Genomic DNA, 12276 nt, shown 5'->3' with positions numbered 1-12276 from the left:
CAGAGAGGTGTGACAGGCTTGTGATACCCTCCTGTCCTGCTCACATGATGAACAGTGAAATTGCCTCCCATCCTGTGGGAATCCTGTGACCTAAAGGATTCCTGAAAAATGTCAGCCTCTACTCCGTAGCCTCCATAACTTCATGTACAGTTACATTCTTGAGGAGTCAGTCAGTCACTTATCTCTTTTTCACACAACTAAAAATCCAGCTTTCCTGGAACTGTCAGTCTGTTACCTTTATAATCAAAGTTAGTCTTTCATGCATCCATCTTTATCCTCCTGAGACCCTGTGTCCTCATATAAGGACAATACATTTTGGGGTTACTTGACCTGGGATACTTCCTTCTGCTTAACTTGTGCCGTGTAGTGGCAGTAAGAGCACAATACTCTAAAACTAGACGGACTGTTTATTTTTGATTAATAATGTTTGTAGTTTAGTGTGCCATACAAATTTGACCGATTTTAGTACTGTTGATTAGAAAGTACTTGTTTGCAAACATTGGAAAATTTGTATAGACTGCGAGTTCTGTTTCATTTCCTATCTAGCCTTTTTTATAGTGACCCCCACAGTGCTGCTTTGTTTCATGAGATAAAAACAGATATTGATTTTGTAACTGTGGAAGATGCACAAAGACTGAGATATGTGTTTACATATCAAACATATAAATAAACCAGTTATCTGTAGAAATGCCTCTGTGCATGCAAGACCGGAAGATGTTATGCAAAGTAATTGTGTCTTGTAATCTCCTGTGGGATGGGCCAAATGATTTGGCGTGACACAGACATAAACAAAATAATGAATAAATGTCTAGCACTTTTCAAGCGGGGAGCACAAAGTGCTTTCCATCGAAAACATAAAAAGAAACAAATACAGACAGAAAATTTAAAGAGCAGCAAAATAAAAGCACACAGTTAAAAGACATAAATAAATAAAATAAGTCATCCAACAACTGAAACTATTAAAATAACCCTAAAATCAGGTGTTTTCACAACAGAGCTGGAAGAGTTGGTGTCAGGCACCAAGGCAAGTCTGTAAACCCTGTGAAGGACAGGATTTAACGGGACAGTTCGGATCTTCAGACAGTATATTACATAGAGTGATGTCAGTCAGCACGCCCTCAGTTTGGAGAAGCAGGTGTGAGTCTGATATGGAAGCTCAGCAATGTGCTGCTGTGGAGAGGTCAGCAACAAATTGTCCCACCTAACTTAATAAATAAATATCAGTTTAAGTGTACACTATATTGAGATTATTCTCACCACTTAACCTCTCCATCAGACAGCCCAAGCCAACAGGGAAGTCATCAACAGCCTCAGTTCCCCATCTATGCTCTCATCAAAGCCAGACTCCATTGACCACAACAGTCATTTTAGCTCCCTGAACACAGGAGCTGCTGGTCTACTGCTGCTTCGATCAGTTAGTTAGTTTGTGTTATTGTGTGACTTTGGTGAATCTGAACTAACCCCTCTAAACGCCAAAGACACACAATAACACAAACTAAATAACTGGCCGAGGCAGCAGTCGACCAGCAGCTCCTGTGAACAGCTATGTTAAATCACAGAGCGATATAACAGCTTCATTTTCCTGCTTGAAATCACTGTCCAACAGCAAGGTAAAGCGGTGAAAATATATTTTAAATATTGCATACACTTAAACTGATACTGATTTTTTTTAGGTGGCTAAATTTGTTTTGTTGCTGACCCCTCCACAGCAGCGCATTGCTTTGCTTCCATGTTAGACGCTTAGCCTGCTTTTTGAATCATGGGGCGTGCAGACTAGTGCTGCAACTAACGATTATTTTCATTGTTGACTAATCTGTCGATTATTTCTTCGATTAGTCGACTAATCATTTTATCGAAAAATGTGTTAAAATGTTGAAAAATGTCGGTCTGTCTCTCCCAAACCCCAAAATGATGTCATCTAATGTCTTGTTTCGTACTCACGCCAAAGGGTTTTAGTTCACTCAAACTGACTCAAACCGATTAATCAACTACTGAAATAGTCACCAATTATTTTAATAGTCGATTAGTCCTAGCCAAATGCTGACTTACGTCTACTGTATGTAATACACTGTCTCACCTTATACAACCCCACTGCAAAAAAAAAAATCTGAACTGTCTCTTTAAAAACAGAAGCATAGTAGAGTTAAAGTGGCACACAAAGAGGATACTCAAACACAAGTACAAGAAGTAAAACTAGAGCAACTGTAGGAAGTGATACGAAGATGTAAACTCCACAAACACAAGGAGAAAAGGTCAGCTCTTCCTGATTTGTTTTACAGCTGCACAGAAATTATATTGACTCAAAATTAGAGAGAGATTGAATCATTCAATTATTCATGTGGAGTTATTGAGTCCTCTGTGAGCTTCCTCTCAAACTCCAGTGACCTCCTGAGGTTTGTGTGCTCCCGATCAGACTCGCTGTGACTCGGGCTGATTGTCGGAGCAGCTGTATCACAGCCCAGTGGCCTGTTTACACAGAGCTGCTTTAATAAAGAGCTCTGGCTTCTGTGTGTGACCTTCCTCATTAGAAATGCACACACACGCACACACACACACACACACCAACAGTGTGTTTGTGGGCTATTAGTGTGGTTTTTCTTTCTTTACAGAGAGTTGCATTATGGTCTCCGGGGTCTGACCCTGGCTGTGATGACTTCACACACACACACTGTTAGTTTGGGTTGATGTGTTTACCTCTCAGTGTAAACACTCGAGCAGGATGCAGGCTGGAGCTTAACAAGGAGTGTGTGTGAGAAATGAAAAGTGTGTGAGTGTATCTGTGTGTGCAGGTAGACAAAATGCTACCGTGTTTACGTTGTGTGCTTTGTTGAGGGGAGCAATTAAAAAGTCTGAAGAGTGAGGCAATGGGTGAGGGCTGGCGTCTCAATAAAAGCATTTAGGGGAGGCGAGCTCTGTTTTATGTGGCTTTTGGTTCATGTCAAAGAGACCTGGCTAATTAACACAGCTCTGTGTACACTGTGTCCGAGCAGCTCTGCTTATAGAGTCAGCTTCACATTTTCCTACTTAAATCAGTCTGGATGGATCAAGAGTTGCAGATGGAGCCGCAACAGATGTGACGCTGTCTGTGCGAGTGTGAGGGAGTTAAGACTTTTTTAATCCGCCGTGTCTTTTATTAGTTTTCTGGCTACAGAGAAGAAACGCCACTTCAGCATCACAAACACACTAAACTCTGCTTATAACCAGACTCACTGTGTTTTCAAAGCATCTCAGAGTCGACGTTTTTTGTCCTGGCCAGCTTGAAACTCTTGGCATGATGCATGCTTGTTTCCGAAATGATTTTATCGTCTTTTTATAGGCATGAAAGTAATGCTATCTGCTCCGGGGTTTAGGAGAGTTCAGATTTGTCTTCAGCTCTCAGGAGTTCCCAGCAGATGGCGAATGATAGGAGGAATGAACACACAGTCTGGGAGACGTGTGAATACAGAAAGCAGAACTTTTTGACTGCAGTGGTGTCACTCATTATAAAAAACTGTGTCCACTCTGCATAGAAATTAAGTTTATTTGGATCCACATCAGTTCCTCTAATTTATGCTTCACGGGCTAAAAGGAAATAAAACAGTGACAGGAGCAGAAGCTTTCTCACAGCACTGACTGTCTTTGCTGCACCTTGAATGATTATTGATTTACAGGAATACCTCAGCTCCTAAATTGTATTTATCCTTATTAATTTATAATTTATACATTACAGTAATTGAGCTCCTTCTCAAATAAACAAAAGAAAAATGAAAGTGTCAATCTTTTCAACAGCGACTGTACGTCCCTCCCGCCTCACAATCCCAACTTCTCCAATAACAAAAACAAGCAAAACTATAAAAGATATGACAGTAATTTAAATACTTAAACATACAGACATTCTTACTAACATGCATAGAATTACCATAATAAATGATAAAGAGGAGTAAAGTAAAAGAAGTAACTAAAATGCTGCAGTGATGCAGGCGCTGCACCGGACCATCGTAGTGAAGAGGGAGCTCAATCAGAAGGCAAAGCTTTGGATCTACTGGTCCATGTACGTCCCAACTCTCACCTATGGTCATGAGCTCTGGGTAGTGACCGGAAGAATGAGGTTGTGGATACAAGTGGCCGAAATGAGTTTCCTCCTTGGAGTGTCTGGGCTCAACCTTAGAGATAGGGGGAGGAGCTCAGACATCCAGAGGGAGCTCGGAGTAGAGCCACTGCTCCTTCATGTCAAAAGGGGTCAGCTGAGGTGGTTTGGGCATCGAATCAGTATCTTCCTGGGCGCCTCCTGTTTGAGGTGTTGGTAGGAGGCCCCAGGGCAGACCCAGAACACACTGGAGGACCTGGGAACACCTCGGGGTCCCTCAGGAGGAGCTGGAAAGTGTTGCTGGGGAGAGGGACGTCTCTTGGCCTGCTGCTCCTGCAACCCGGCTTTGGATAAACAGATGAAAATGGATGGATGGCTTAAAAAAAATTAATTAACATTAGGGGGAAAATACTTAAAGGTTTTTTTTTTTTTTGTTGTTGTTTTTTTTAATCGATCCAGAAAAAAACTCTTAAGATTATAAAGCTCTTTTTCAAGAGTGTCCTGGACAAGGTAGGCAGAAGGATACAGTTACAGACAGACAATCAGAGGTGGATAAGGTCCACCATGCTATTACTTCTCAACTCAAAGTACAGATACTCCTGGTCAAATATTTCTCCAATACGAGTGAAAGTTGCTCAAATTATTACTTGAGTTAAAGTACTGGAGTACTGATGACAGAACCTGATAACTCTGAAACAACCACTGAATGCACTGATGTGCTCGTAGAGTGAAAAGCTTGTTGAATACTCTGCAAAGCGGATAGAGATACCCACACAAACACAAAGTGACAAAAGGACAAAAGGAAGAATCTTCATCTACATCTGCTGCTGTAGTCACCATAGTAACCGCTCTACCTATCTCTGCTGATAAGCTCAGCAATCTGAGTAGCACATGTGCGAGGTAGAGGTATGGGAACACCACTTGGACAAACTATGCAGAACTGTATGATTACAGTTTATGGACTTGTGGATTTTAGAAAGAGGATAAGATCATCCATTGACTTCAAAGCAAATGTAACGAGTAACGAGAGCCGTCATAGAAATGTAAAGGAGTCAAGTAATAAGTTTCCAACATCATATTATCACATCATATCAAAATGTATTTTAAAGGCTGGTTTTAGTCAAACTGACACAATAAATCCATTTTCTCTGATGTCATATAAACATAGAGTTATACTGGATTTACCTTCTGTTAATGTTCTTGTTCATACTGGACGAAATCCTCAGATCACTCCTTATAGTGTAAAAATATATTGCACAGTTTATCAGAGGTTAATTTGAGGCTTCAGCCACCGGAGATTAAAATCTAATTTTCCAAAGTGTACACTCTTTAAAGTACAAAATTCTCCCTTTTTCTTATTATTATCCCTCTGCTGCAACCCAACAAGGAAACACAAAAGGGAATTCTGCACTGAAAAGATGAGACTCAGGCTGACCTGATGTGAACTTCAGATAAACTTCTGAATACATTTTAGCACAAAACCAGGGCTGTGGATTTTGTACTCCATTACTTTGATTAAAACTGAATTATTAAAGGATCTTTTAATGGCTAGAATGAGCAGGAGAAATGATTACAGCCTTGAACTCTGCACCTTTTCTTTAATGCTCCAATTCTACACATATTCATTAAGGTACCAGTGATTTAAAGGATTGTGTGCACATTTTGGCTTCGTTTTATTTGCCACAGATAAAGAGCAGTTTAATCTATCTCACAAAATCTGTATGTAATGGGTTATAGATTTGTGCTCCGTAGTTGACCCACTTTTATCCTGACATTAGAATAATATACTGAATGTGCCAAAGCTTCACCTGCAGCAAATTAAACTGATTTCATCTGAAGCATGTTCACATTTAATCTGTAGTGCTTTTTATCGAAGCTTCAAACTAGGGCTGCCCCCGACTAAGAATATTCCTAGTCGACCAGTAGTCATCATTTAGGGCCATCAGTCGACTAGTCTGTTTCTGATATGAATGTAATGATTATGTAATGATTAATTATATATATTGTGCACGTCACACACTGAGCGAGCCGCCTGTTAATGACGCTGTGGGCTAATGGGCATGTAGCTACTTCCATGTTTCAGATGATACGTCATGTTTGTAGTCGACCAATGAAGATGAGTTTACATATCACCTTGGGTTCGTCCTTCACCTTCTCAAAATGATCCCACACTTTGGATTTCCTGCCCGACATGTTATTAACTAGCCTGTGGAATAACCGCAGGTACCAGCCCTGGAGATTAACCTGACTCCTGTCTGACTGCTGAGCGTGGACACTTCCTGTGTCTGTCCTTTCAAATTAAAGTCGCACATGGTCCAGTCACATAGGTTTGGATTTATTTTGACAAGGTGCAGCTGTTAATAGAGGTTTTTTTTGGCACCTAAGCAACCAATGAACCTTTCTGGTCAACCAATGTTTGGTTGACTGTTGGGGGGCAGCTCTACTTCAGACAGAAGAATGTTGATCCACTTGGTCACTTCCTGTTTTTGTCCATCACCTGACTGTATATTAAATCCATGCAGGAGTGTACTAAGTAAACTCTGAGTGTAATTCAACACAGTTTCACCTCAGATAAACTCATTATTTAATCTTGGTTGTGCCCTCAAGGACGACCCACTCCCCTACCTTTCTCCTCCTCCTCCTCCTCCTCCTCCTCCTCCTCCTCCTCCTGCGCTTTCCTTCTGTCTCCACTGATTCACTCTGGCTGACCCTGAAATGCTTTGAACCAATCAGACTGCAGCTTCCAGTTGACTCTCGTGGGTTTGTGGTCCAGCAGAGCAGCGATAAGGTGCTTCAGACTTTAACAAGGCTTTGTTCTGATTCCACTAATGCACGTCTTTACCTTCAAACCTATCAGTTCTCTTAGCGTTAGAACTAATCCTTCTTGGGAGTGGAGTGAACTGCTCTGGCTGTAGATACTAATCTCACAAATTCACAGCCCATTCAAAGCAGCTGGTACTGATTAAAGGCGGGGTGGACCGCTGTCATCACAGTCAGCAGCTTGTATAACCTTCTTCCTGTGTCTTCCTTCACTAAAGAGTTCCTCCCAAGACGAAGCAAGTGGCGCTTTGAAACATCTGGAATATGTAAGCCCTCAACTCACCACCATGGTGCACGCTGTTCACTGTACTAATGGGTAGAGCAGGAGGCTGAGCTGGAGGAGGTTCGGACTGAGGGGGAGAGTTGATGTTATCCATTAATATCAATGAAGGCTGCAGCTAATGACTAGTTTTATTATCGATTCATCTGCCCATTATTTTCTCCATTAATCAACTAATGGTTTTGTCTTTAAAATGTCAGAAAGTCAAATTTGCGATTTCCTAGAGGCCAAGGAGACATCTTCAGAGGGTTTGTTTTATCCAACCAATGATCCAAAAATCTGAAGCAGGTCACTGAAGTTCATTATTATTATTTTTGACAAAGAAAAGCTTGGAAGTGTTGCGTATAAAAGCACGAAATAAGCAAGTTTTTTGTTGTTGTTTTTTTAAATTTTATTTTGCAAAAGAATATTGACTAAAGCGGTAACTCTTAAATTTTCTTTCTTAAATAGTTACTGATTAAGTTATTAATTTTCTGGCCATCAACTATCGATTAATTGACTAATTGCTGCAGCTCTAATATCTATCCACCAATTCAGAGTGAGTTTATATTTACAAAAAATTATAAAATTAATCAGTGTGAACATTAAATATCTTGTCTTTGTGCTGTCTTCAACTGAATATAGGTCAAAAAAGATTTGCCAAATCATGTATTCTGTTTTTATTCATGTGTTACGCAGCGCCCCGACTTTTTAGAACTGGGGTTATATTTAATAACTTTCTGTTGTGTTTGATCAGAACGTACTGAACAATAATCTGAGTGAATCAGTGTGAACATTTGAGCAGGAGGAATTATCAGACCTGCTGTGAGTGTGACTCAGAGTCAAAGTATTACATATATATATATATATATATATATATATATATATAAACCTATATTTAATCAGGTGGTGTTGCTGAGTAATTGAGACCTGACAAACAAAAGCACAGACATTATTTAACAGAGTCCGAGTTTAAGAGGGATGAGACGCTCAATCTTTAAACTCCTCTGTAATTTATTCCATTTACAAGGTGCAAAGTAGAGACAGGCAGTTTGTCCAGGTTCAGTGTTCACCTGAGGAGGAACTAGAGTGAAGCAGACCTCAGATCTGCTCTGGTGAGAAGAAAAGTGATGGATTGGGGAGGCTTTTGTAGGAGACCTTTATGGTTCTTTTCTTGATAAATATGATTACAGTGATCAACTGCATCAACTTGTTTTAAAAGTTCACTGTGTCAGATTTAGAGAGATTAGTGTTATATAACTTTAAGGATTGCAGATTGCAACCAGCTGAAACTTCTCCTGGTTAGAATTCCTTCAGTGTTCATTGTTCAGGAGGCTTTTACCAGGAGCCAAATCATCTGCAGAGGTCTCTTCCTCTCTAACACAAAGACACCAGGGGCCTCATGTACAAAGGCTCGTGTGGATTTCCTACTGAAACATGGCATACTTAAATCTAGAAAATGTCGTACGCACAAAAACATCCAGATGTATGAATCTGTGCATATGCATGAATCCAAGCACATTTCCTTTGTATATCCCAATCAACGTGGAATTGAGCGCACTCCCTCCCTGTCCACTCTCCCATTTTTATATGCAAATCATATTTAAATGGGCCCTGCACCTGAGATTCCCCTCTCTGCATGATCAGAAAACTAAAACAAAAGAATGAGTAAGACAGGAAAAAAGAAAAACTTCACAGAATGCGAATTGGAGACGCTACTCACTGAAGTGGAGGCACGCAAAAATGTACTTTTTGGCACGCTGTCCTCCGGCATCAATACTAAACGCGAGAGGAGTGAGTAGGAGAGTGTGTGTGATTCTTCCACCTGCTTATTTTTCTAATAACTTAAGATCCAGACTGAATAAATCACTTTCACATTACAAATCAGTGTTTTTCTGGCGCTGCTCGTCACGGAGGGGCTGTTAACAACGGTGGGACGCAAAAACCTGAATGTCCTTGTCTAGAGCCAGTGTTCGGTTTGTCATTATAATATGCATTTGTATATACTGTATTAAATGTAATTTGCTGTTTCTGGTATGTATTTTACGGAGATCATCCAGTGACGATCACGTGACCGGAGCATATGGATTTAAAGATGCGTCTTTATACATACAGCTAAATCTGAAGAAGAGCATTAACTCGAAACGTAACTCGTGGATGTGCTAATAAACTGCCCTGCAGGGAGCTGAAGTGGGCAGACCTCTGTGCATGTTGTTTGCGACAGTGGTGACTCTACCAATCACATTGCATGACAAAATATGATGTCTGCAACATAACAAAATTCTCCCGGTGTGCGGCATGAAAGACAAGTACTGGTGCTGGTACTCTTCAGTAGTGTGAATTAGGCTTTAGTGATGATTGGGTCTGCAAGCACTTAAAAGATGCACATGAATTTCAGCCTCCTCACTTGGAGTTTAAAAGTGGCAGAGTGTCGTTCCTGTGCGCTTCTGCAGCACCACACCCTGATTCTTATTACTTATAAGATCAGACAGTTTCAGTGTGGAGGCAGGGAGATGTTTTGTCAGCCTTCAGGAGCAGCTCAAGATTGCAGCATATGGTTTTGATGGCGATGAGTGCCGCCGTCTCCTGAGCGTGACAAGTAAATGTGATTATCACAGTTTAGAGATAATGAATACCTGAATGTACACACACTCGCAAACTGCACACCCCTCTGATTGACAGGCAGACTGAAGTGACAGAGTGCAGCGTAACTCCACAATGCAGGTTTCACTCACACACTCACACTCACACCCTCAGAGGCCTGACCTCTACAATGCCACATTCACCATTCAGGTGCAACATAACTGGAGCTGACATCAAGTCACGTCTAAAGGGCAGGAGGAGGGGCAGAGCCTTGACCAGTCTCTTTGACTCTCTGAGTGGTGTCTCACATTGGCTGTTGGACATGTTGGAGGCGGTGAAAGTTTGAGGGCGGCTGTGAGGTAGTCGGGTCGCTCTGTATATACTGTCTGAGGTGCAGCAGGTATGGCAGGGCGCTGAGGTGTGTGTGAGTGATGTGAGGAAGAACTTCAGGTCATAAACAAACTGTTGTAATATTTCTTCCTCTCTCTACGTCGACAGGTACTGGAAGAGATCTCCTGCTACCCAGAGAACCACGAAGCTAAAGAACTCAGACGGATACTGACCCAGCCACATTTCATGGTGAGTCAAAACACACACATACACGACTCATGTCCGTTGTAGCTCTCAGACGGGTGCAGGAGGCCTCTGTACAAACAGACGTGAGCTCGATGAAGTGCGATTGAATCCGTGTGTCTCTGCTCGACAGCCTCTGCGGGCCTCAGCCTTATATTCTGCAACTTGTGAGGTTAGAAAGTGCTAAAAGAGAGCAACACAAGTGTGAGACTTTTACAGCTTTATTTTCTGCAGCGTGGTGTCAGGTAGAGCGCTAAGTGGTTTCATCTTAACAAGATCACAGTTTTTGTTTTTTATTTCGGTATATAATTAACATTTGGATACAACTCTGCCTCTGAAAACAATATTCAAGAGTAATTCTGCTGAAATAGACGCGTCTGAGTCTGAGCACTGAGCAGCAAGGGTTAATCCAGTCAAGAGAAAGTCACTATGGGCCTGTCAGCAGCCTCCCCTGCTAATCCTATCACATTAATGCGTCTGATGTCCGTCTCTGATCAGTGGCCTGCTCGATGATATCAGACAGACGGACCAACACAAAGGGGGAGGCAGAGGGAGGGAGGAGACGTGAAACAGAAGGAGGGAAAAGTGTATCAAACTGCAGTGATAAGGAGCGAGAGGAGATCAGTGATGAAGATGAATGGAAGGAGAGGGTTCAGACTGTGAGGTGAGGAAGGAGGGGAGGTGTGGATGGAGGTCAGTAAGGCGTAGTCTGATGCGATGTGCTGTGTCGGGTCAGAGGCCCGGCTCCCTCATAGCGCTACGAGAGCGTAAACTGACGGAGGGAGGGAGGAAGAGAGGCACCGGCGAGTTCTGCATTCCGATGAGTTCAAGTGAGAGCGAAGTTCAGACGACACCACACCAGCAAGGAGTGAGAGTGAAGTGTTTAAAGGAATAGTGTTTGTTTCCTGTCCTCACTAGTTCTACATTTTGAGAATTATAATTATTAGCTTTCTTTCCATGAGCGAGACGAGGATATCAACATCACTCTCATGTCTGTGCTACAACAGTGTCCTCCTTTAAAGGTCCAGTGTGCAGGATTTAGGGGCAGAAATGGAATGTGATATCCATAACTACACTTTCTGTAGTGTATAATCACCTGAGAAGGGGAATCATTGTGGGGTTTTTTACCTTAGAATGAACTGTTTATATCTACACGTGGTCTTTGTCCATGGTGTCCGCCGTGTTGTTTCTACAGTAGCCAAGAACGGACAAACCAAACACTGCCTCTAGATAGGTCCATTTGCATTTTTCAGCAGCCACTGTAGTTCTACTGCACCAGGGATACTCAACTTGCTTTGCTCAGGGGACACTTTTGCAAACAAACAGGAGGTCAACATAGTTCAGGTGTACACAGGGACATTTCTGAAGCCCTTTTTAAACAGGAGTTGTGCAAATTTGCAGGAAAGCCCAATCAGTCTTTTTTCAGCATTGGCAGTATAAAAACAAAATCGGGGAGTGCAGCAAAATGCCGCCTACCTACTTTTGTTTATACAGAATGCACCTTTTTCGGGGCAATGGGGGGCGTGAGCAAGTAACAAAACGTGTAGGTCAGCGTGTGACGTAAACAGTGACGTGGGAGGGAAGCTGCAGCTGGTCAGTCCTTCGGTGATTCTCTCGTAAGTCGGCCCGTTCTTCACCGTCCCCGTCATCTGATGGTTAATGGCCTCTTCGTTTGCGAGGACAAGGAGGGCGCGCAATTCCTTGTCTCCCCAGTTGCTCATCTTTACAGTGTCTGTCAGGTTTGTGTTTCCCTCTTGCTACTAGCTGCTCGCTAATTCCTGCTATCAGCTGTTTCCTGTTTATCCACCCCCAGTGGCTCGCATGTGCAGCGTCATCAACAGCTCCTCCCACAAGTCATCAACAGCCCCTCCCGTGGCGGAAGGCCGCCTCGGTCTGTTTAAACCAAAGGGGTTCTGCCAATATGTCTACCCTACGAGGCGGAAAATTGGGCACCTCGGATCAACTCGCCAATCCG

General features: G+C 42.3%; 1 protein-coding gene across 21 annotated transcripts in view; it reads left to right on the top strand.

The window, feature by feature from the left end:
- Positions 1 to 12276, top strand: part of caska (calcium/calmodulin-dependent serine protein kinase a) — a 207718-nt gene that overhangs the window by 163725 nt on the left and 31717 nt on the right. For 11 of the 21 annotated variants that reach the window (XM_078174722.1, XM_078174717.1, XM_033618114.2 and 8 more), the window contains 2 exons: positions 7105 to 7152; positions 10227 to 10307. In XM_078174722.1, coding sequence (XP_078030848.1) covers positions 7105 to 7152; positions 10227 to 10307 — 129 coding nt within the window. The remainder of the gene's footprint in view (positions 1 to 7104; positions 7153 to 10226; positions 10308 to 12276) is intronic. The other 10 variants (XM_033618126.2, XM_078174720.1, XM_033618122.2 and 7 more) reach the window with 1 other exon arrangement.

The sequence above is a fragment of the Epinephelus lanceolatus genome, chromosome 14 (assembly GCF_041903045.1).
Source record: "Epinephelus lanceolatus isolate andai-2023 chromosome 14, ASM4190304v1, whole genome shotgun sequence".
NCBI classification, from domain to species: Eukaryota; Metazoa; Chordata; class Actinopteri; order Perciformes; family Serranidae; genus Epinephelus; species Epinephelus lanceolatus.
The sequence above is the reverse complement of the archived record's forward strand: the minus strand, read 5'-3'. Positions and strand labels throughout refer to the sequence as shown.